Source organism: Ambystoma mexicanum, chromosome 7p (genome assembly GCF_040938575.1).
Source record: "Ambystoma mexicanum isolate Mex_15411 chromosome 7p, UKY_AmexF1_1, whole genome shotgun sequence".
Taxonomy (NCBI): domain Eukaryota; kingdom Metazoa; phylum Chordata; class Amphibia; order Caudata; family Ambystomatidae; genus Ambystoma; species Ambystoma mexicanum.
This window is the reverse complement of record NC_090939.1, coordinates 190,898,548-190,919,519: the sequence shown is the minus strand read 5'-3', so window position 1 is coordinate 190,919,519 and position 20,972 is coordinate 190,898,548. Positions and strand designations below refer to the sequence as shown.

The 20,972-nt window shown below is 46.0% G+C and overlaps 1 protein-coding gene across 1 annotated transcript in view; it reads left to right on the top strand.

The window, feature by feature from the left end:
- The window catches only part of BACE2 (beta-secretase 2), a 374,497-nt gene that overhangs the window by 267,741 nt on the left and 85,784 nt on the right, over positions 1–20,972 (top strand). The window contains exon 8 of the mRNA XM_069636047.1: positions 6,316–6,484. Coding sequence (XP_069492148.1) covers positions 6,316–6,484 — 169 coding nt within the window. The remainder of the gene's footprint in view (positions 1–6,315; positions 6,485–20,972) is intronic.

Genomic DNA, 20,972 nt, shown 5'->3' with positions numbered 1-20,972 from the left:
GAAGCTCCAGGAATCGTGGGTCTGCGGGAAACCAACAGGAACAACTGCCAGGGCACCAGCTGCACCATTGGAATAAGGTACTTTGTTCTGCTGAAAGAAACTGGGTGAACCCCTTTTCTTAATCTCCAAGGCTTGCCCTTGTCTTCCCTCCTTCTTATAACTTTTGCTTCCGAACATTGACAATATGGAAGTACTCTTGGCTACGTTGAATCGTGAACTTCTGACTGTGTGATCTTTGGCAACAGGCCCCCGGTGTCACTTGACCCTGGCTCCGGCCCTTTGACTTTAGAACTCCTGTCTCTGAGTGTTTCTCGATTCTGTCTGCCTAACCAAAATATTGACTGTGATTTTTTTTTGCCTCCAACTCCCTCTGGGTATCTCAGATGCTAAGTGTGTTTTTGCCCCGTTAGCATTTCATGTCACGGATACCCAGTTAATTAGTAGACCGAACTGTCAAAAAGTGATCGCAATCGTATTTGCGGTAACGTGTTTTGTTCGTAACACCGGTTCATCCAAACACAGGGTACTTACCTTGAGACATACTGTACAAAGTGAATTGGTTAGTTGTAGTATAATTGTGTGGTTTGTGTTTAAGTTTAATATAAGTGTTGTGTTTATAACAAATGGTTTAAAAATAAATGTACTTATATTTTTCTACCTGAAACCTTGAGTCAGTGTTTGCTTGAGTCACAGTAATTGTGGTCCCTTTGTGTAATCTCTGCTACTGCTTATATACTCTTGAGATAAGTCTGGCTGCTCCGCCACTGCTACCACTCTGACAGAGTAGTACAGGCTTTTACCAAAGGTAAAACTTGTATTGCCACCTGTAGTCTTAATTGTGTGGTGGTGGTCCCTAAGGGCACTGCACAGGATTCTGCCTAACCAGCTTCCCCCACCCAACCCCAATATCTAGAGTAGTAGCGTGATGATTAGATTTCTCCTTAAAGATGACAGTAGCCTGTGGAGGGCCCCATGTGGATAGCGGAGGTTGCGCGCCACCTTTCTCCTTACATAAGACACTTTGGGCATTAGTTGCGCGTTTAAGCTGCCCCACTGAGGATGATGCAGAATCTCTAGCTGGGGAAAAGGCCTAACCCCTGTGACATGGGTGGACCTGTTATAGCCCCTTGGTCAAGAGTCTTGGTTTTCCCAGAGCCACAGCCCCATCGCAAAGACAAAAGTGCTGGTGGGGCATGAACCAGTGGCTGCTGAAAATCCTCCAATCTAGGGGCCTCCAGTGTCTCTGGGGTCATCACAAGGTTGTGCACTTGTTCAACACCTGGAGCTTGGGCATTGGCAGAAGTAGACATCAGTTTGGACAGTTGAGTCCACCATCTTGGGTTTCCCCCGCCCCCCTTTGAGATCAGTCCTAATTTTGGTTTAAATGGGGAAAGTACCAGTGTTTTAGTGAACACTGGGCTAGGGCGCTTCATTGCAGGTTGGCGCTTAATCGATCTCTATTTACGTTGGAGGGGGGGCTTTTTTAGGAACAGCACATTCAAAGTGGAAAAATTCACTGGTAGATTAACAGCTGGAAGAGAAGAGCTTGCCCCGGCCGGAGGACAAGCAAGTCCCTCTTCACTGCATGGAGTCAACATTGGACCTTTAAGAGGGACTTCTGAATATCTGATATCTCAATTATCTGCGGTCTTGTAGGAAGCACCTGCAGGATAATTGTAGAGATTGAGCCCCCATGTAATCCCGGTTGCTGGGCCTGTACTGTAGGTCTCTGACTCAGTTCAGCTCCAATCCAGTCAAGTTTATTACTCAGCACAATAAGTTCTGTACCAATACAGTTAATTTTGGTATTCACCACTGCTATTAAAATTTGAGAAATATTTAGTTCAGCCCAAATACTGTTGTGCAATTCAACAAATGAGCTAAGCACCACATTTAGGGCAGAGATTGTCAGGTGGGTTAGTCGTATGGGTTCATCCAGGTCTTTAAGGGTGTGGTGCAGTCTTGGGGGATTCCTCATGCTCCAGGTTATCACCCCGACTAGATGCATCATCCAAGGGGGTGGCTTTGGTCAGATCCATCCCATCAATCATGTTTGTAAGGGCAGTTGGTGTATCTTGGTGGGGGGGGTGTAGGGGGGAGGGACCGCCACTGGACTGTAACATAGGGATTTCACTGGCATAAGGCAAATCCATTGCTTTATCTGCGCACTCAATTATGCTGATGTCAGTGATATTGTTATGGCCACCAAAAAAATCCTCGGTAGTCATAGCCGAGTGGTCCAACATAGCGTTGCCTCTAAATGCTTTAGGTAGTTTGATTTCAGTACTTGTAGAGGTCGCTTTCAGGATATAGTTGTCCATAAATGTTTGTCCCAATATTGGCTGAATCGATTTTTGGTGTTTAGGAATATTGGAATAGGTTTTCCCAGTAGGGATGGCAGGTATAGTGAAGGTATCCAGAATGTCAGTGTTATGTACCAGAGCTTTATTGGTAGGAGCAGGGTGGCACTGCTCGTTGTGACTTGAGGGCATTTGCTGGGCCGTAGAGAACATAGATGAAAAGCCCTCTCTTGGAGCCACTCCGGTGTTCCCTACCAAAGAATTGGACGGGGGGGCAGCACACAAAGGGAAGTCTAACACATTGGTTGGCCTGAAGTAGGAGACCATCACTTCACCCTCTCTAGGGGCATATAGATGCTGCCCACGGGATCCGGCAGAATGGCATCCACGAACATAGGCATTCCTTTTTGGCTTCGTAAACCAGCCCTCGTAGCGATCACCAATTAGACAATCAGGTAAGCCTTGCAGGGGTAGGGGGAGAAGTAAACGCTAGACCCAGATCAAAGGACTCATAGTAAATAAATACGAGCCCGCAGTCTCCGGGAGAATTGTTTAAAAGGACAGCAAACCCACCGTTAGTTCGTGGAGCACAAAATAAGCACGCAAGTCCTGCCTTTCGTCAGCCACCAGGAGACCAGGCCCCATAGGCAGAGTAGTTAAGTACGCGACATACAGTCACACAGGCTCGAATGTCGTACAGATTTCATGTGCCGGGATGTAATATCTGATTTATACAGCAAAATCAGCCTGAAAAGAGGCCCAAATGTACCTGAGCAGTAGATCGCTGTAGCCCGCAGGAGCCACAAGGAGCACGGAGAACACACTGTGCACACCGCACACTCCGCATGTGTGACAGCCTCCTGGCTGTATAGTAGCAAGAGTAGAAGGACTCAGTAATGCCTCCTGGCAGAGTCAAGCAGCTTGGCAACATCAGGCAGAGTTTCCTGCAGAACACGGAGAACACACTGGAGACAGTGCCTTTCTAGATCGGGGTTTGAGGGGCGGCTTCTGAACGCGTGCCCAATAGTAATCCTTCACTGTGAAACATGTCCAGTATAAAGTGTGCAGCTAACGGGCAATGTTGATAACAATGTCAATGTTGATATGTATGCTTACTTAAAAGCGATGCATTTCATTTCAGATTCATGCTTACTTAAAAGCTTTGTATTTCTCCGACCTTGGGCTGCAGGAGCTGCTTGCAATTTTATGAAACTGTGTTAATGTCGAGCTATTTCCTATTTCTGCTTACTTGAAAGTGTAGTCTTTCTCCAGTCTCGCTGCAGAAAGTGTAATGTTTATCCAATTGGAAGGATCAAAGGGAAGGGAATAGCCCCGCAGTCTCTTCGAAGGGCACAAAGATATGTATGGAGTGCTTACGTGCGTCAGTTTATTTCCGGTATTTGCCCTTTTCACCCTCCTGGTTATTACCGTTTGTCAGCCAGTTGATTTGCTGAATTACTTACTTGTATAACATTCTCCAGAGCGTTGCATAACAGGGGTATGTCAACCCCCTAATTCTCTAGCTGTTGCTTGCCCATGACTCCCTTGTGATGCTCATTGAGATGACACTCTCTCTTATTGCCCTAATTGCATTTTTCTTTACATTACTAGTGTTCCTTCCTCCAGTAGGGTGTTGTAGACAACAGCATGGTTCCGTCCTGATCCAAATAGCTACCTTGAGGCAGCGTCCACCGCCAATGCGCCGCTCCGCTGATTATCCTCAACATCAGGCGTGGGGCGTAGCAGTTTGGACCTACAGATAAAAACGTGTTTCCAAGATGGTCACTACTACAGGCCTCACGGGACATGTAGTCCCTAGTAATCTGGTCCCTAGTCACCTGATGTGGTGGCAATCTGGGGATCACTGCTCCTAGTATGCCCTTAATCCCGTTTGCTTGTCTCTGAGGAAGTGCTGCCAAGTTACTAACCTTCATTTGAGTGCTTTGCTTCCTGATGCTTCAAACTTGACCTGATCTCCCAGCCTCAGCACAACTGGTTTCTACAGGGCCACTGCTATCTGCCCCTTGCTCATGGAACCATCCATAGATGACCTAGACAGCCCTTAAGTGGTGCAAAGTGTTGAGGCCTTGACCAGGGTCATAGTAGCAGTACTTGGTGCTGTTTACTCTGAACACACCATAGACTGCGAGTCCAACATTGTGTGCTTTTACTGTGACCCCAAACTGGTTTCAAGAGAGTCTCTTGTGATGGCTAATAAAACTGTACAAGACCCCCCACAATGCACAACTGTGCAGTCTCAGGATTTCTCAGTTGTGTCATCCCTCTATCTGGTAGACATATAGACGACGAAAGAACCATCAACAAAGTGTATGATCTTATACAAACATGGATGGTACGTAGTGGCTTAGCGCTGAATAAAGAAAAATGATCAGAGCTGATATTTATTAGTTTTTTCTTTATAACTCGCTTAATACCGGAGTTTGGTTTCTAAGCGCGGATCCAGGATTCGAACCTTTGTTGTTTGGTGTGGTCTTGCTTCCAAGACCAGCACGTTGCCTCTGTACCGAGAATAAGATAAGAATATTAGGCACACAGTGTGATATTGAGACGGAAAATAAAGTGAAACCATAGGGATCTTTCTAAATCAGAATCTGAATATGCAGGCTCAAGTAAGCAGTCTGGTCTCCTCCACTGCCTACTACACAAGGATGTTGTCATAACTCTGGCCATACATCTCTCAAGCAAACTCTGAGACGGTAGCAACTGTCACTGTCAGGTTAAAAAAAGGACTACTGCAGTACTTTATTAGTAGGTATCGAAAATCAGATTGGAACACATTACACATCATACAGAATGGTGCATTAAGGCTCATCACTGGACTTAAAAGGAGAGAACATCTCTAAGATGCAAGACGCAGCCTGCATTGGCTCCGGTTGAAGCAAGGATTCTCTACCGCCTGCTATTGATCACCAGCAAATGTGTAATGGGTTCTAGCCCCCTCTACCCGAGTGGGGTATTGATTATTAAATCAGAACATTCCTGCCTTTAAATCAACCGGGCCATGAAATGCGTGATTTTTATGGCTGCATCAAAGGCATAGAATGCTATCCCTCCAGACATCAGAGAATTGAGTTCAACAGCGATATTTACAAAAAAGCAGAAGACCCTGGTATTTAGGTAAGGACAGTTACACATGACAGGGTTGTCCTTGTGCTCTCTTCTGCTTGAGTCATGTATGTGGGCTCATAAGTTGAATTTGTCCTGGTATATTTGTCCTCTATTATGTTTTGTGTCGGGGCTCTGAAGCCTAAGAGTGCTTTTCAGCCGATGGATATGGATTTGTGATCTAGAGGCTCATTGGCTGAACATGGCACATTGGGATCTGGCTTCTGCACTTAAGAAGTATTGTGTGATTTTGTGCATGTTCTTGCTCTCAAAAATCCACCCTCCACATTTTCTCCATCTCTACATCCTGCTAGTTTATCTGAACCGCCACACCCCATATTGTTTCATGTATAGCACCTACTACTAATTCATCTTCTCTTTAAAGCCCTTTACTGCCCTTTACTGCTCCTTACACTTAGGTCAGCGCTGACCTATCAAAATCTGAGAAAAGTATCTGACTGACGAAATGTAACTGCTGGGAGTTATTTCACTTCTGCTTGTAGCCTAGAAGAACCTGGCCAGCTTGACACCAACACGCACTAGGAGCCACTACGGATTCCCTATGCTAACCGGTGTCGTACAAAGATGCCTAGCCGGCATTCATTCGGTAAATGGATAGAGGAGAATTAGGCCGCATCTAAAAGACATTTAATGCCTAATGGATCCTGTATAATGGACTGCAAATTATAGTTTGCATCTCATGTGGAAGTAAAATGTGTGGCCTGCTATGTTCTAGATCGCAGTTCACAGGTGTAGCCCCTTCTGGCTGGGGGATGCCCCATTCCCAGGGGCTCTTGCTTATCAAATCTTTATGTGGTCCTTAATCTTTAGGTGCCCCAGAAATAGCTACTGGTTGGTATCCTTAACCACAACTTGTTTTTCTTCACAGCTTTACATTCAGTACGTTCTGACGATGCAGGAGTCCATGGACTGCTATCGTTTTGGCATTTCCTCTTCCACCGGTGCCTTGGTGATTGGCGCTACAGTCATGGAAGGTTTCTACGTAATCTTTGATCGGGCTCAGAAGAAAGTGGGCTTCGCAGTGAGCACGTGTGCAGGTAAGGGATGCCGTGGCCCAAGTGTGATGTAACCAGAAATCCAAATTTGTCATATTTTGGTGTAGCGTTCTGGATTTTTTGTATATTTTTTTTATAAGCTAAATTAATTATTTATGGGCATCCAGGAGGATGGGGGTCAGTGTGGTTTGACTTTTATTTAATTTACCTGCATTTTTCCCTCCGACAAAGGATTGTGGAAATTGTGTGTATGGCAGCCGCCTGATTGTGTTGCACCGCAGGCTCTCATCTGGCGCGCAGCATTGTCATTGAGTCAAAGGTCCAGCCCAGATAACTCATGTCCACAAGTAGACTTGCCACGTTGTCCCGCTTCCCGTTCCATTGGTTCTCGGTGATTTCATCGAGGAGATTTGGTTGAACCCAAATCCATCTAATTATTTTTCTTTCTTTTAAGCCATTTTGCCGCAAATATATGCGGGGGGGGGAGACCCCTGCATCCCCATCCTGCCTCCCTCCACCTCAATTAGTACCGTTACCCACATATATTTGTGTCCAAATTCGTCCGAAAACAATTCAATGCATTTGGCTTCAACCAAATTTCCTGTGATGAAACCTCCCTATCCCGTTCCATTCAGGAGATGCTAGTCCAGTCCTCGTTTTTTCTTTGTCGTATATAGGATATGTCTACCTGGGTTTATAATGGGGAGAAAAACGAATGCCTCACAAATGGAATGGGACATTCTGGCATATACACAGATATTGATTTGGCTGAAAAGATTGATGTACACGTGCTGTGCCTTATTCTTCTGAACTGATACACGATCAATTTCTGGAGGCATGACGATTTGAATGGTATTGTTCTCAGTTGTGGAGTGCAGGTGCTGAAGTGCTTCTATGCAAAGTTCTCTGTGTATTAGGAGTAATTGGACATGTCTAGTGCAGCCAAGGCCAGTGCAGGGCCTGGGGACCCCAGCTACACCTGGTTGCTAAGGCCGTCCCAATCTAATATACCATTGGTACACATGTCCAAGACTCCTCTCTCCAGCATTTTCAGGAGGCCAGGCAGGCAAATCCTTCTTTTTTATTATTATTATTTTTTAACATTTTTGAGCAGCATATTTAAAGTGGACAGCATTTTATTAAAGGTGGACTAAGGGGAACACGCCTGAGCTGTTAAAGGATCACTGGAGCGGTCGTACTCTTAAGTGCGCATCTATGTGTAATTAGCAATGCAATAGGGGCATTTGCATCTCGAGTCGCCATGCAATCCAGTGTGCCATTAAATGTGTGCCTTCTTCAAATGCAGGAAACTGAATCCCAAAAATCAGCCGTTTTTTAAACCGTCAAAGTGCTTACCATAATGTTTGCTTCGTTCATTGAGAAAGTTTGCTCGTCTGTGAATCTTCCTGCTTCCTTCATCCTGCGAAACTGCAGGCTTGCGTCAAAAAACTGAGCGACCTTACCACCGATGTGAATCATTTTAAAACGGCACTATAAAAAACCAAAGGGTTGTAGGATCATCCGTCTGCAGTCTGGTACTTGTAGTTTGCCATTCATGATGGGGAAAAAGATACAATTCTGCTGTTACCTCTCTTAAGGTTTCATCATTGATTGTTAATACAGTGACTGGTTTATCGCCCGATTTGTGTATTTTGCATGTAAGCACTATACTATATGATAGAACAGCATTTCAGCACTTGAAAACCAAGCATTCGCAATAATTGTACGTTGCGATTTGGTTAGGTGCCTAAATTGCAGAGTCGTTTGGTACATGGTGTGACCCTGAGCAAATTCAACCTTGCCAGCTTATCTACCAAAAATCTGAATCCTTGGAAGGAATCGGTTCAGTGTGTACCAATGTACACAAGGAAAATCCATCAATAGCGAGAATATATACCCCATATGTACACGTGGTGACCTCATGGATTGCACATCAGTCCGTTGTCTCTTGTCTCGCCCATGGCAAAACCAGGTGAAAATGATCACCGCCTTCTAAATAAAAGGTACGTGACACTGTTCAGTAGCACCTTTTTTGTTTTAGGTGTATGTAAGCTTACTTATAGATTAATATTGCCTTCTCTTGGCATCTGCCCTTTTTGGTCTGTGGGCCTTCATTTTATTCTGTTCCCTCTTCTATACAGCTCTAACAAATGATAGATTTGAGACCGGGAGTTATAATTTCATAATAACCAGCCTTGCCTCCTCCTGATCGGTCAATCGGCATGCTTTACCAGACAGTACAGCTTAATTGATGTAAATTCCACTCTCCTCCAAGCATGCCACTATTCATGGCCTCTCACCCACCACCTTCAGCTTAATCCTTCTCACAACCACCTTTTTGTAATGCTTCCGGGCCCACTCTTCATGTTCATGCTGGTCCTACCCCACCACCTGGTTCCTTGGTCTTGGCTCGACACCCTTGGAGGCCCTTGTTTTTGCTGTGCTGGGCACTCTGCATCCCACCTGGGAGCCTCCTCGCTCCCTCCGACCACTTACTCCCTAGCAATCCTTCTGGAACGCGTTGGGATGCAGAATAATTCATCCATAGCTTCTCTCCCTGGCCTTCACCAATACTGAAGGTGAGAGCCGTTACTCACCGAGACAACCGTTCTGTCCTTATCCCCTGCAAGGACAGCAGGTCGCAAAGACCATTTGAGCTGGAGATGGCAAAAGCATTCAAACTAACGTTGTAACAAGCACATGCATTTGACACAAAGCAAACCTGTACTACTCATGAACAACACGTACAAAAGATAATAAATGCATTTAAACATGAAGAATATTAACATGGCATTCACAGACATGAATGACACCTAGCATGACAAATGTATACAGTGAATGCAACAATGGCAGGCAAATATAGCTCACTAACACAGAAACAAGAGTGTAATTGGACAGCTATCTTAAAAATGGAAGCCGCAGCAAGGTTTTGAATGAGCAAAGGCCTTGTCTCCTTGGGGAAAACTTGAAAGCCTGAATCCACAGAAATACATATCCGTGCAGAGCTCCGACAGTAGCTGGCAACTAGTGCCAAGGTTAGGGTGAAATGAGGGAAGATTTGAATGGCGGAACAAAAGCAAGAGATGGCAATTCGCAAGACAAAAGCAGTATACTCCCAGATTAAAGTTTTATAAGAGTACAACCAGTCTTTGTTAGCCAGGTGCAGTAACACAGAAAGCCAAAAGACTCCATGAAGAATACTTCCATGGTGTCCCTGATGGGAACAGAAAACATGGCACACACATTGACATTAGTTAAAACCTTAAATAGGAGGTAATTCAATTTCGTACATGGTCTCCTAGCATGTGACCCATAATTAGTGAACACTGACTATTCATTAGAAGCCAACATAGCTAAGACACCTGCACTACTCATAAACACCCACATAGACATGAGGTGCCACACAAGGACAAGTACAAAGGGATTGCCTCGTCTCATGACCTAGGAGTGAAGGATGGTAACTTTTAATTGAAGGAACAGTTCATGGGCCTCTCATCCCCCTACTCTCCATCTGGCTCATACCTTGATGACCTGTTAAGTGTCCAAGGTTGGTAGGCAGAAAGCCAACCTATCAAAATCCCTAGTGTCATGACGCCCATTAAGCAGTATACCAACCAATCACTTGTTGTAGAGATGTTGTATTTTTTACCTTTATCAATATTGGGATGGTTCTAGGTGGAGCCATAAGATACTTGTAACCCAAATAAATGTTTTATGCCTATGGAATCTGCCAAACCCACTAACCTATTCCCGTTCCCTGCAGGTTTTGTAAACCGATTGTTATGATGACATTGATGACACGTTAGTAGTATTTAGGCAATTTTCTTATTAACATGTTGAGAGCGATGAGCTTTGAATGATCGTATGCTACCCCAGCTTTGTTTGGGTGATGATAAAGCTGGATTTCTCTGTTTACTTTTTCTACTCAGTCATTGAGTGTGGTTTGGACTGACTCTAATTCCTCTGGGTCTATTTTGGAATTTGAGGGCACCTTAACAAACGTGTCTTATTAGACCAGGCCAACTCGTCACATCCTGGTGCACCAATAGCAGTAACCACAGCTTTCCTGTCCAGTAATAACACCACAACCTCATTAATATTGTCTCTGTGCCATTCCCAGGTGATAATGCTCCCCCACCTCTGGATTTATTGCTGGTGGTTGAGTAGATTACTTTGGCTGGATGTAAGACACAAGGCCTACCTGTTGCGCTCACCTGGTCTCTGTGTAGGCTTTGAGGCACGGTTGCAGCCCTCCCTGAACTTGAATCACCCCCTTCAGGCCTCTCCCTCAGTAGACAAGCTGTGAGCAGTGGTACGTGGTGATACTGCTCCTGCGTGGAGATAAGAGTATGTGAGAGCACCAATCTGTGATTGTTGTACCTCTCGAACCCTTCACCCCAAAGTATGGTTTCTATGAGCATACGCCGGCCCATGAAGCTCACCTGTGAATTATGGAAGATAAGCTCTCCATCCTGCTACTTCTGGCAGGGGCGCGTCGGGTGGGATCTAGTTCCTTCACTGATCCCTGATGATGATTAGTCCAGTCCAGCTGCGAATATGCTTCTCCTTATGATTGGTAAGTCTTTCTTGAGCTCTTGTGATGCTGTTCGTTCTGTTTAATGTCTTTATATGTTGCTCCTATTTATGCCCGCAATAATGTCTCTCTTCTGTTTTCTTCCCTTAGATGGAAATGCGGCCTCAATGCAGCTGTGAGACGCGGCCGGATGGAAGATGGATGCTACAGCAATGTTCGACAGCAGGTAAGTGATGATTTAAGGAAAAGCGCGAAGTATGGTGAAGCACAACCTTAAACTGACTGTTTTTTCTATGTCTAACCTTGTCTTCTGTTTTTCCTTGCAGGCACTGCTCTCGACGATGGAGGGTGTCGTGCTGCGGTGCCAAGATGAAGATTTCGGCATTTGGAAAGTGTAAAGATTAATACTTGGTTCACCGAAGAGATGTACTGGTAAGAACAGCTTCCTCCAGTTGGTAAGTATGCTGGCAGGAAGCAGGATCTTCAAAGGTAAGTCTGACCTCAGGCGGCAGTGAGCGTTATGCTCCTTGCAAGTGCAAAGCGTCTGTCTTGAGGATTGGGCAGCTTAGATAGCTGAGATCGTGGGCACGCCCATTAGGGCTGGCTTACCTGCCACTCCTAGAGAGTGAGCACGTGCAAAGGCAATCCATTAGCAGCCACACCCAAGAATACACTTGGGGCTGCTTAATGGATGGAATATTCAAGGTTAATGCATCCTGCTTAATGGATGGAATGTTCAAGGTTAATGCATCTGAAGTGCTATGTCCATAATAAAAGCTTGTTGGTGTTAAATGGATGTTCTTGTTTATTTTTGTTCATGAGCCTGGCGCCAAAAGTGCCAAGACAGTGTCCACCCAGGTCTCCTGTGCATGTGACCCCTGCATGCCTGTGCCCCTGACTTCATGACCATACCAATCACTGGTGGACCGCAGAAGCAAGGGAAGGGGCAGTGTATAGAGTATGCATGGGGAATCGTACTGCCTGTGTACAGGCGACCATTTTACAGTGCACACAAGAACCTCTCAAAAGGATTGAATAATACACCTTACCAACATGCGCATTAATGCAGCGGCAGGTGCATGCTTAGTTGTAAAGAAAAGTTTCCCAGTGCTTAATTCTTGAAATCCACTGCTTTCTTGTAATGCATCTTTTCCATCCTTTGATCGAAAAGACCCCACAGTGGAAATAAAACAGATCGGGGATGCGACCTAGTATGCTTACGAACACAGGTGGATTACTAAAAACTAATTTTAGTATTTGAACAACTCTCAAGGCAGAATCCTGGCATTCTATACACTGCTGAAGATACACAAGGACCCTAGCAACCCAAAAGAAAGACCAATAGTATCGGGCTGTGGCTCAATTCTAGAACCACTATGCAAATGTATTGATCATTTCTTAAAACCTTTGAACCAGGAAACCACCTCAAAGACAATATGAATACCCTTACATACTTTGAGGACATCTTTTTCAACCCAGCAGATGAACTACTGATAACCATGGATATTTAGGCTCTTTACACTAGCATTCCCTAGGAGGCAGCGCTAGATTGCATCAGGAACCACCTTACACACCACATGAACCAGACCCGAGTACCGACAGGGCTTCATTGTGGAACTTCAAACTATAGCCCCATCTAAAAACGTCTTCCTATCCAATGGGCCGTTCTACCTCCAGTCTTGCAATTCTTCATATGGCAGCATACGGGTAAACCTATGTTTTCGCTGATGTGAATTCATTCCGCCAATGGATTAAGAAATGGAAGCGGTATATCGATTATATTCTTATCTGGAAAGGGGACCAGGACACACTAAGGGAATTTCTTGCTTGGCCTAATGGTTGGACAATGGACATACAGCTTAAAATGTGCAGCAGTCCCAGCTCTCTCAAATTTCTGGACCTTACAATCACGTACAGCGATGGGGAAACTATACTGCACTCTATATAAAAAGAGCACTGATAGAAACATGCTACTGCATTTCATGAGCCACCTTCCTAAGAATTTAAATGAAAATCTCTTGTACATGCAGTACTTGCAGATCTGTAGAAATTGCTCACAAATGGCTGACTACAAGCATCACGCTGATTAACTTGAGAAGAGACCGATGTCGAAAGGCTACCCCAAGAAAACTGTTCAGAATTCGAATAAGAGTGCCATATTCACATACAGAAAAACCCTTCTGGCATCCAGAAACAGAGGCTTGGATGACACCACTCTAACTTGCGTAATGAAATTTGGCCCAGAAACGGGCAGAATAAGACCCGTAATCAATGTGTTGCCAATTGTACAGACAAGTATGCTGGGAGTACTGCTCCCCCGCATGACACGAAAAAGGTCAAAAAACGTAGAAATGCTTGACACATTCACGGGTGAAGAAACAGGAAACAAGGAATCTAAGGAAAATGGGACACCATCCCTACAACAACCAATGCCTTTTGGTAATGGTAGTTCAACAACAGGGCATTACCCAGAGTTTCCCGAGTGAACACCCACGTGGTACTCGACTCTTCTATGCTTGCTTTCCCCTTGTATATCATATCAACAGTTCTTTGTACTTTCTTTAATCAGCCGCTTGCTACTTTCTTTCAACACAGTTCGGTTTCTTATCGGATGTCCCCCTCGACTCACCGGGTGTGATGAACTTATTGGCTTTTCATGTCTCTGGAGTCAAAGCCTGTACCATGGGGACAAGCGTCTCTCCAAGGCTTGGTTGTTGGCGAAGGAGGACCTCGTGTACCATTAACATCTGATGCAACACACGCTGGCTATTGTTTGCGGTCTTATGATTCATTCTGCAGAGGTTGCACAGGCCTTGGTCGGTAAGGGCAAGGTCTCTTCTCTTCCCTGCTGAGTTAGGTCTCTTGTTGTTGGGTCTGCCTTGCTCAGCTTGTGCCCCACCTTTTATCCCTGTGGGGAAGGGAAATGGCCAACAGGTGTGTGTGATCATGGTCAATTTCCTGACTATGCCTTACCCTGGCATTGGGACATGTCAGGAAAATGGCCTCGGTATGTGATGTGTCGAAGTATTTGTGTTGGAAAAGGGGGGGTCACAAGGAATGATATTGGTTGTCCTAGGGGTTTTGGTAAATTCAGAAGGGGAGATTGGCAGGGTTTTGTCTGAACAAATTGTGATTGTGGGAAATACTAATCATAGGGACAGCAAGGAGAACTACTGGGAGTATTTTGGTAGCAAACCACCAGGAAACAGGGATTCTGGGGTTTGTTTTTTCAACTTTAAAAGGATTTAGGTTTGAAGGGAATTCACTTAGGAAAGATTCTTTGGGAGGAAAGGAGGTCAAGTCTTACTCGTCCCTTTCTTCTGTAAAATACTGCTCACCTGGAGTATTCCCCCCGAGCACAACCCTGGACTCCACTACCCAGGTGATCCTTCCCCACTCGTCTACCCCTAGGGCTGTGATAAGAGAGGGCCGGTTCGTCTCTGGCCACCTGAATAAGGAACTCCCGGGATCTACTCGAGAGAATATACCCTCAGGTTTCTCACACTTCCCCTGCTATATGTAGGGTAATTGCTTCAGGCAGAGGCCAACCAATACATGCATCCCCCTTCTCAGAACACTAGAGGTACATTCATCTGCAGGCACACTGTACCAACAATAAGCGATGCCAATGACTAATGACGTACCCTTTCAGCCGACTTCTGTTCCGTACCCTGGAAGGGATGCCAACCTCCACCATATACCACAGTGATTTATTTACCTAGGCTTTGCCCACAATTTACAGTGTATGCACCACCAGGAGTTGACCCCTCACACAGTAGAGCATATACCAGCCTCCCTTAACTATGCCTCATTTCCCTATGGCACTAGCGCATGGGTGCAGCTTCTTTTTGCACACCTCCACAGGGCACTCCAGATAGATGTAATGCCCCAACAGAATCTGGTAGCCATGCCTTGAAGTCTCGCACTTGCGGACATTTCACCTGTTCCTGTCCCCATCATTGTATTTATTTGGGGCAATACTTGGCCATGCTTCATGCCAGCGTGGGCACACGGTCTGGGCACTGATTGTAGAGTGTGCAATTATATGAACACATTTACGTGACCTTATTTCAAACACAGTATACTATAAACCATTCAAGGTAATATTCTGCACCCTGGTTTTTCCAGATGCATTACTAGGTCAGATCAGCCAATGTCCCCTGGTACTACTTGGGAATTATTACATGAAGAATGTCACAGCAGGGCACCAGCTATCTTGGACACGCTGTATCTTCCAGCTAAATATGGCTGCCCCTCATATCCACACATCGAAAGGATTTTTTCAACCTTAAATCTGCGCACGCGCCAGCCGTCCTCTTTCACAGCAACAGCAAGCTTTCCCTCTCTTTGCGGAAATGGTGATTCTATTTAGTTGCCCTAGAAACGGGTTGCGTTAGCACTCCACTTCACCCAACCGCTCCGCGTAGAACAGCAGACACACAGTTCAGGATCTCATGCCCACGCCAGGGGTCTTTATTGCAAAGATCCCAGGCCTACTCGGCAGTCCTTAACAAGACATTTCCTTCCCCTTTTCTTTTGCTCCCCACACAGTGGTCTTTTGATTGCAACAGATGCGCATTTGAGGCTACGGCGGGAGCACTATTTTATGAGCACATTATGCGGGGAACAACTAATCGGGGACGATGCCCAGGTCAACCCTTCCTTGTTCCCCTATAATGCCTTTTAATAATACATCTTTGGTGACAAGTAATTCTAATCTTATTTTGACCACATGACTCTTCATTTTTTAACTTTCAATCTACAGAGGATCCCATGTCAAGAAAATAATTCCGCAGACGCTCAGACGATAACGCCGCTTCAGGTCGGATAACCAGCTCAGATGGACTTTTCACTTACCTGCCTCTAGTGCAATACCTTAGCGGGCACGATGATTCTTACCTTTTATTGTAGACTATAATGTTGAAGGCTGCATTGGGTGCCATTTAACTCACGTGGCGCACCTCCAGTAGACTCCAGGTGGAGGGTTGATTTTAATACGAGGTCCGTTAATTTCTGGGCATACTATAAGCCCATCACTATATTTAGCAGTTTGTATCTTTGTGCAGCTGTCTATTTTACAACCAGCAACCATGCCTCCAAGTAAGTAAGCTGTCTGGTGTTCCCACACAAGGGGTTCCACTGACCAGGTCCGGAAGAAGGCAGACTACCTCAAGACCTGCCGAAACACCTACAGAAGGGATGGGACCGCAAATAGTTAGCCCTGCACCCACTTTTTTAGCTAATAGTGACGTCAGCCAGGATAGGTCAGGTGACCTTTTATAGATCTGAATTGGACACCCTGAACCTCATGGGAACTTTCAGGTTTAACCTCCTAGAGTACAGACCCATGGCAATAAAGGGGTTGGAGTAACACTTAAATAGACGCAGCACTGCATACTTAAGGTTTGCACACATGCGAATGGCTGCAAATTGTATATGCTACGTATATGTATTCAACTATGTCTCATCATGTGACCTTGGGATGTAATGGTCTTCTATTGAATGTATTTGTTTTTGCTCTGTTAACTGTTTTTCATGCACGGTTTGATTCAGAATTGAATGTATGTTATCACCCATGAACGCTTGAGTACATGACGACTTTGAGGGTAATTATTTTTCGCAAATCTTCAAACGTATATAACATCTCATGCTCTTCTCTCTTGGAAAAACCTTCAAAAAATAAATAAAACTAAACAGGTTGGGGATGGGGCGCTGTTGCGCACACGGTGAATGCTGCTTCCTGTGTGAGCTCCGCGGCGAGCTAGGGCTAGAAAAGCTTTAATTAGAGCAAAATCACCCGATTTGTGCTAAAACTAAACATAGCGGTGTCTAAAGGCATCCTCCACACGCAGACCAAAAATCTGAATACTGGGCCGTAAGGATCCGGAGATATACAGTGTGTAGCTGAGGACCCCTGGGGAGCTACGCCCGGGACCTTGCAGCGCACTTCGCCCATATTGGAACAATACCAGAAGCGAACAGAATATTGTGCACAGTTGGGAACCGGAATAAAACGTGTACACTCTCCACACGGATGTCACCTGGTGCTCCGGGACCCTCCCGTTGAGCGCCGGCAGACAAGAGCTGAGACCAGACACCGAGACGCCCGGGCTGCCACATCTGATACGCGGTAAGAGTGAAGTAAACGAAGCAATCCCCGATGTGAACACCCGCCAAGGTGCGCACTCAAACAACGTTATAGTGAACATTACACGATCCACTTACAACTCCCTAGCAGGGGCTCCCACACCTTGAACCGCACTGCGCAGGCCACATGACCCGCCTTGCTACGATACGCGGCAGAGTACAAAACAAGCAGCGATTAAAGCCCTCCGGCGACGCGCTTCATGAACTATCTCAGAGTAACCCAGTCACGGTACTCTGCATCTGATACATCATCCGAACGCCGTAGCAAGGAATGTGAAATGCGGAGCAGCCCACACTGGGAACACAGAAAGGGTGCACCTACGACCCTATGCACCTTTGTATGCCCACAAATTACACATGCTTCTGCACTCCTGGGGACACAGTAAACAGCGGAGGACCCGTGGACAACGTGGATGTAAGTGGAGGAAAAACCTGCCACGTGTAAACTGTATCAATCCACGTGGGCTTGTGGCTGACGCGATAGGACTGGATGTCAATTCGAAATCCCACAGTATCAGTAGGGTGGGGTGGGACGCTGTTGAACACCGCCGCATAGTCGGTCAAGCCGGTCAAGTGGCACAGCGAGTAGAGCGCTCGCTTTGACATCCGTGCAGAGCTTGCTAACGCAGGTTCGAATCCCGGCAGGGCCAAACTCAGCCTTTCATCCTTCCGAGGTCGATAAATGAGCACCACACACCGTGGGTATAATAAGCAGCGCTCAGATACCTGAGGGTCCGTAGCGCTATATAAATGCCAAATTATTATTATTATTATTATTATTATTATTATTATTACTGCGCAGGCCACAACAGAGGTAACAGGCCCCTGTTCGACACGACTGCCGCACCCTACAACAATCTCAATCTGCTATGCAAACAGGCCAGGCCCGAGGTGCAAGACAATGCCGGACGCCGCGGGACCTGGCGGCTGACACTGGGGATTCCTCAGCACCCCGGCCCTAGCGGATACTAGTAGAAGGGAAGGGGGTGAACTCGGATTGACAGACCACACCCATGAGAATTAGAGCGCCTGGAAGGAGCGTATAGCGGGTCACTATATTGTCAGATCAATGCATATCACACCGTCAACGGCGCTAACACAGTGGCGTGTCGCCCCAGGGCAACCACATCATCGCAACTTCACCTTCAAAACAGAAGCATGGGCCTACACTATAGACATAAGCTGCAGCATAGTACATAGCTGGAGCCAAGTGTAAGCGTGCATTAAAAGTCACCACCCAAGACATTGTTAGTTACATTACTAGGACAAGTTTTTCACATCAGGAATGCCAGCCCAGCGACAAAGCCAGAGTGCACTATGAGAGTTTACGCAAGAGATTGGAAAATATTCCCATAAACACACCCCTAACAGGGATCATCCACCCTCTACTGGCATAGGGAACGGCGACGGAGGGAATGCGATCCCCGCTCACCCATTGTGGTGTTTTCTGGGGGAGACACTAGTACAAAAGGACAGCTGGGGCTCTCCTGGGAACAATGCCCAAGGGGATAGGCCCCAAAAGGGAAAGGGTACAATTGATAAATTCACTACAACAGTACCCAGAACGGATACTATGGCAGATCCCAGAGCTATGCAGACCACTCCGACCGCCTCAAGTCCTCCAGCACCTACAATGGACCCATAAGCAGTATTCGCATCCATGCAGCAAGGGTTCGCAGCCCTGAATGATAAACTTGACGGGATCAACTCTAATGTCACAACCATAAGGAATTAACTAGAAAAAGCTACCGGCCGCATTACAGAAGCAGAAGCTCGTATCAGTACAAATGAAGAGTCACTTGAAACCCGCCGCAACACTGACAGAAATGGCAAAGGACCTGGGATCGGTGAAACTCAAGTGTGAAGACTTGGAGGCCAGATCACGCCGGAACAACAGTCGAATAGTAGGGGTCCCAGAGGATGCTCTCAAGGTTCCATTGGAACTGGCAGTGGAAGACCTGCTTTAAGAAGTCCTGGGGGACCCGGGATGGTCCCCCATGTTTGTAGTGGAAAGACCACACAGATCCCAAGAACCGCGTCCTAAACCAGGTGCATACCAGAGACCGATCATTGCTAGAATAATGAACTACAGGGATAGAGATCTGATCCTACTAGCCACAAGGGACAAACAAGAACTGAAATTGGGCTCAAACATCATTCGAATCTTCCCTGACTATACAATGGCGGTGCAACAAGAGAGACGCTCTTTCACGGGAGTCAAGAGGATGCTCAGCGACCGTAAAGTTCCCTATGCGATGCTGTTCCTTGCCAGACTCTGCATACAATACAATAATAAAAACATATTTTTTCACCTTCACATAGGAAGCAGCCATCTTTGTGGAAGCAAATATCGGGACCCAGTTGAAAAAGACACCAAATTATATCCCCCATAAGAGAACAGGAGGGTTAAGCCTAAGAAACAGACAATGTCAGTAAACAAACAACGGGAGAACACAGCTTAGATATGCGATATCAATTAGGAGATATATGTAAATGAAAGTTCCTCTATTTTATTTGTGTGATCAAGTAACAGAAAGCACTAAGGGTTAGCGCCGAAAAGGACCCGGCAGCCACAGCAGCGTTCCCTGATGCTAGTGCATCATCCACATGGATCTTCGTGGGGGATGGGGGGAAAAGGGTCTTGACATAGTTGAACTTTGGGAACTAAGAGGGTGGGGGAGAGGTAAGGGTTAGTTTAAGGGGTGTTACAGGTAAAAATGCACAGATATGAACCACACCCACACACGAGGAATTTTTGAGACGATACTACGATACAGTACTGATAGAGGGACCAATTACGTCTGGCTAAAAACGACACAGATGTGATCACTTTTCTGAGTTGGAATGTACAGGGCTTCGGGATGCCGTTTAAAAGAAGGAAAATAATGGTATACGTTCAGAGTTGGAGGCCCAAGCAGTGTTTCTTCCAGAGATCTTTTTGCTAGACCATCACATCAAAAAAATGGCACCAGGATGGGGCAAACACTGATGTCATATTCCAGCAAGGCGCGAGGGGTACACTGATACATTAATCTGTCCCATTCACTCATTTCGACTCAGTGACCCTGAAGGGCGCTTTGTTTTGGTCCATGGGAGGTTGGCGGAAGAGGTACTACTTTTGAATCTATATGGCTGAAACATAGACAACCCGAGGTTTTTTTCCGAGCTCTTTAAAGTCTTCCAAATACCCCATGGCCCAGATAATATGCAGTGGAGACTTTAAAACGATTCTGGATACCTGCCTGGATCGCACTTCCATAGCCCCAAGATCACTTACTAACGCAGTGCGCACAATACACACCCACATAACAGATCTGGGACTCCGGGATGTCTGGCGCTCACTCAATGGCACACAAAGAAGCTACACATTTTACTCCCCTGTACATGATATGAACTCAAGGATCGACATGTGGCTGTTGTCACAGAGGGCCCTCGGGTGGGGTATCCAAAACTGCCGTACTCCCTAGGACAATGTCGGATCACTCCCCAATCTTGATGCATTTCCTAATCCCTGAAGTCGCACCCCAGAGGCCCCCATGGAGATTCAAAGCCACTGCACTAGCGGACCATGTATATCGGAGCAATCTAGCCCAACATATTAGCAAATACTTCGAACACAATGATGGCACGATGGAGACACAGGAGATACTATGGCAGGCCTTAAAGGTTTACATACGGGGTATCGCTATGTCCACTGAATTCGGGGTACTTAAAGATATTCATAGAGAATTGAAGAGGAGGGAGGAAGAGATTGCCACCCTGAAAGAAAAATATGTAACAGACCACAGCCCACGTAATAAATTAAACATTGAGATCCAATTGGAGGAGTATAGGGCCACAGCGGCCCGG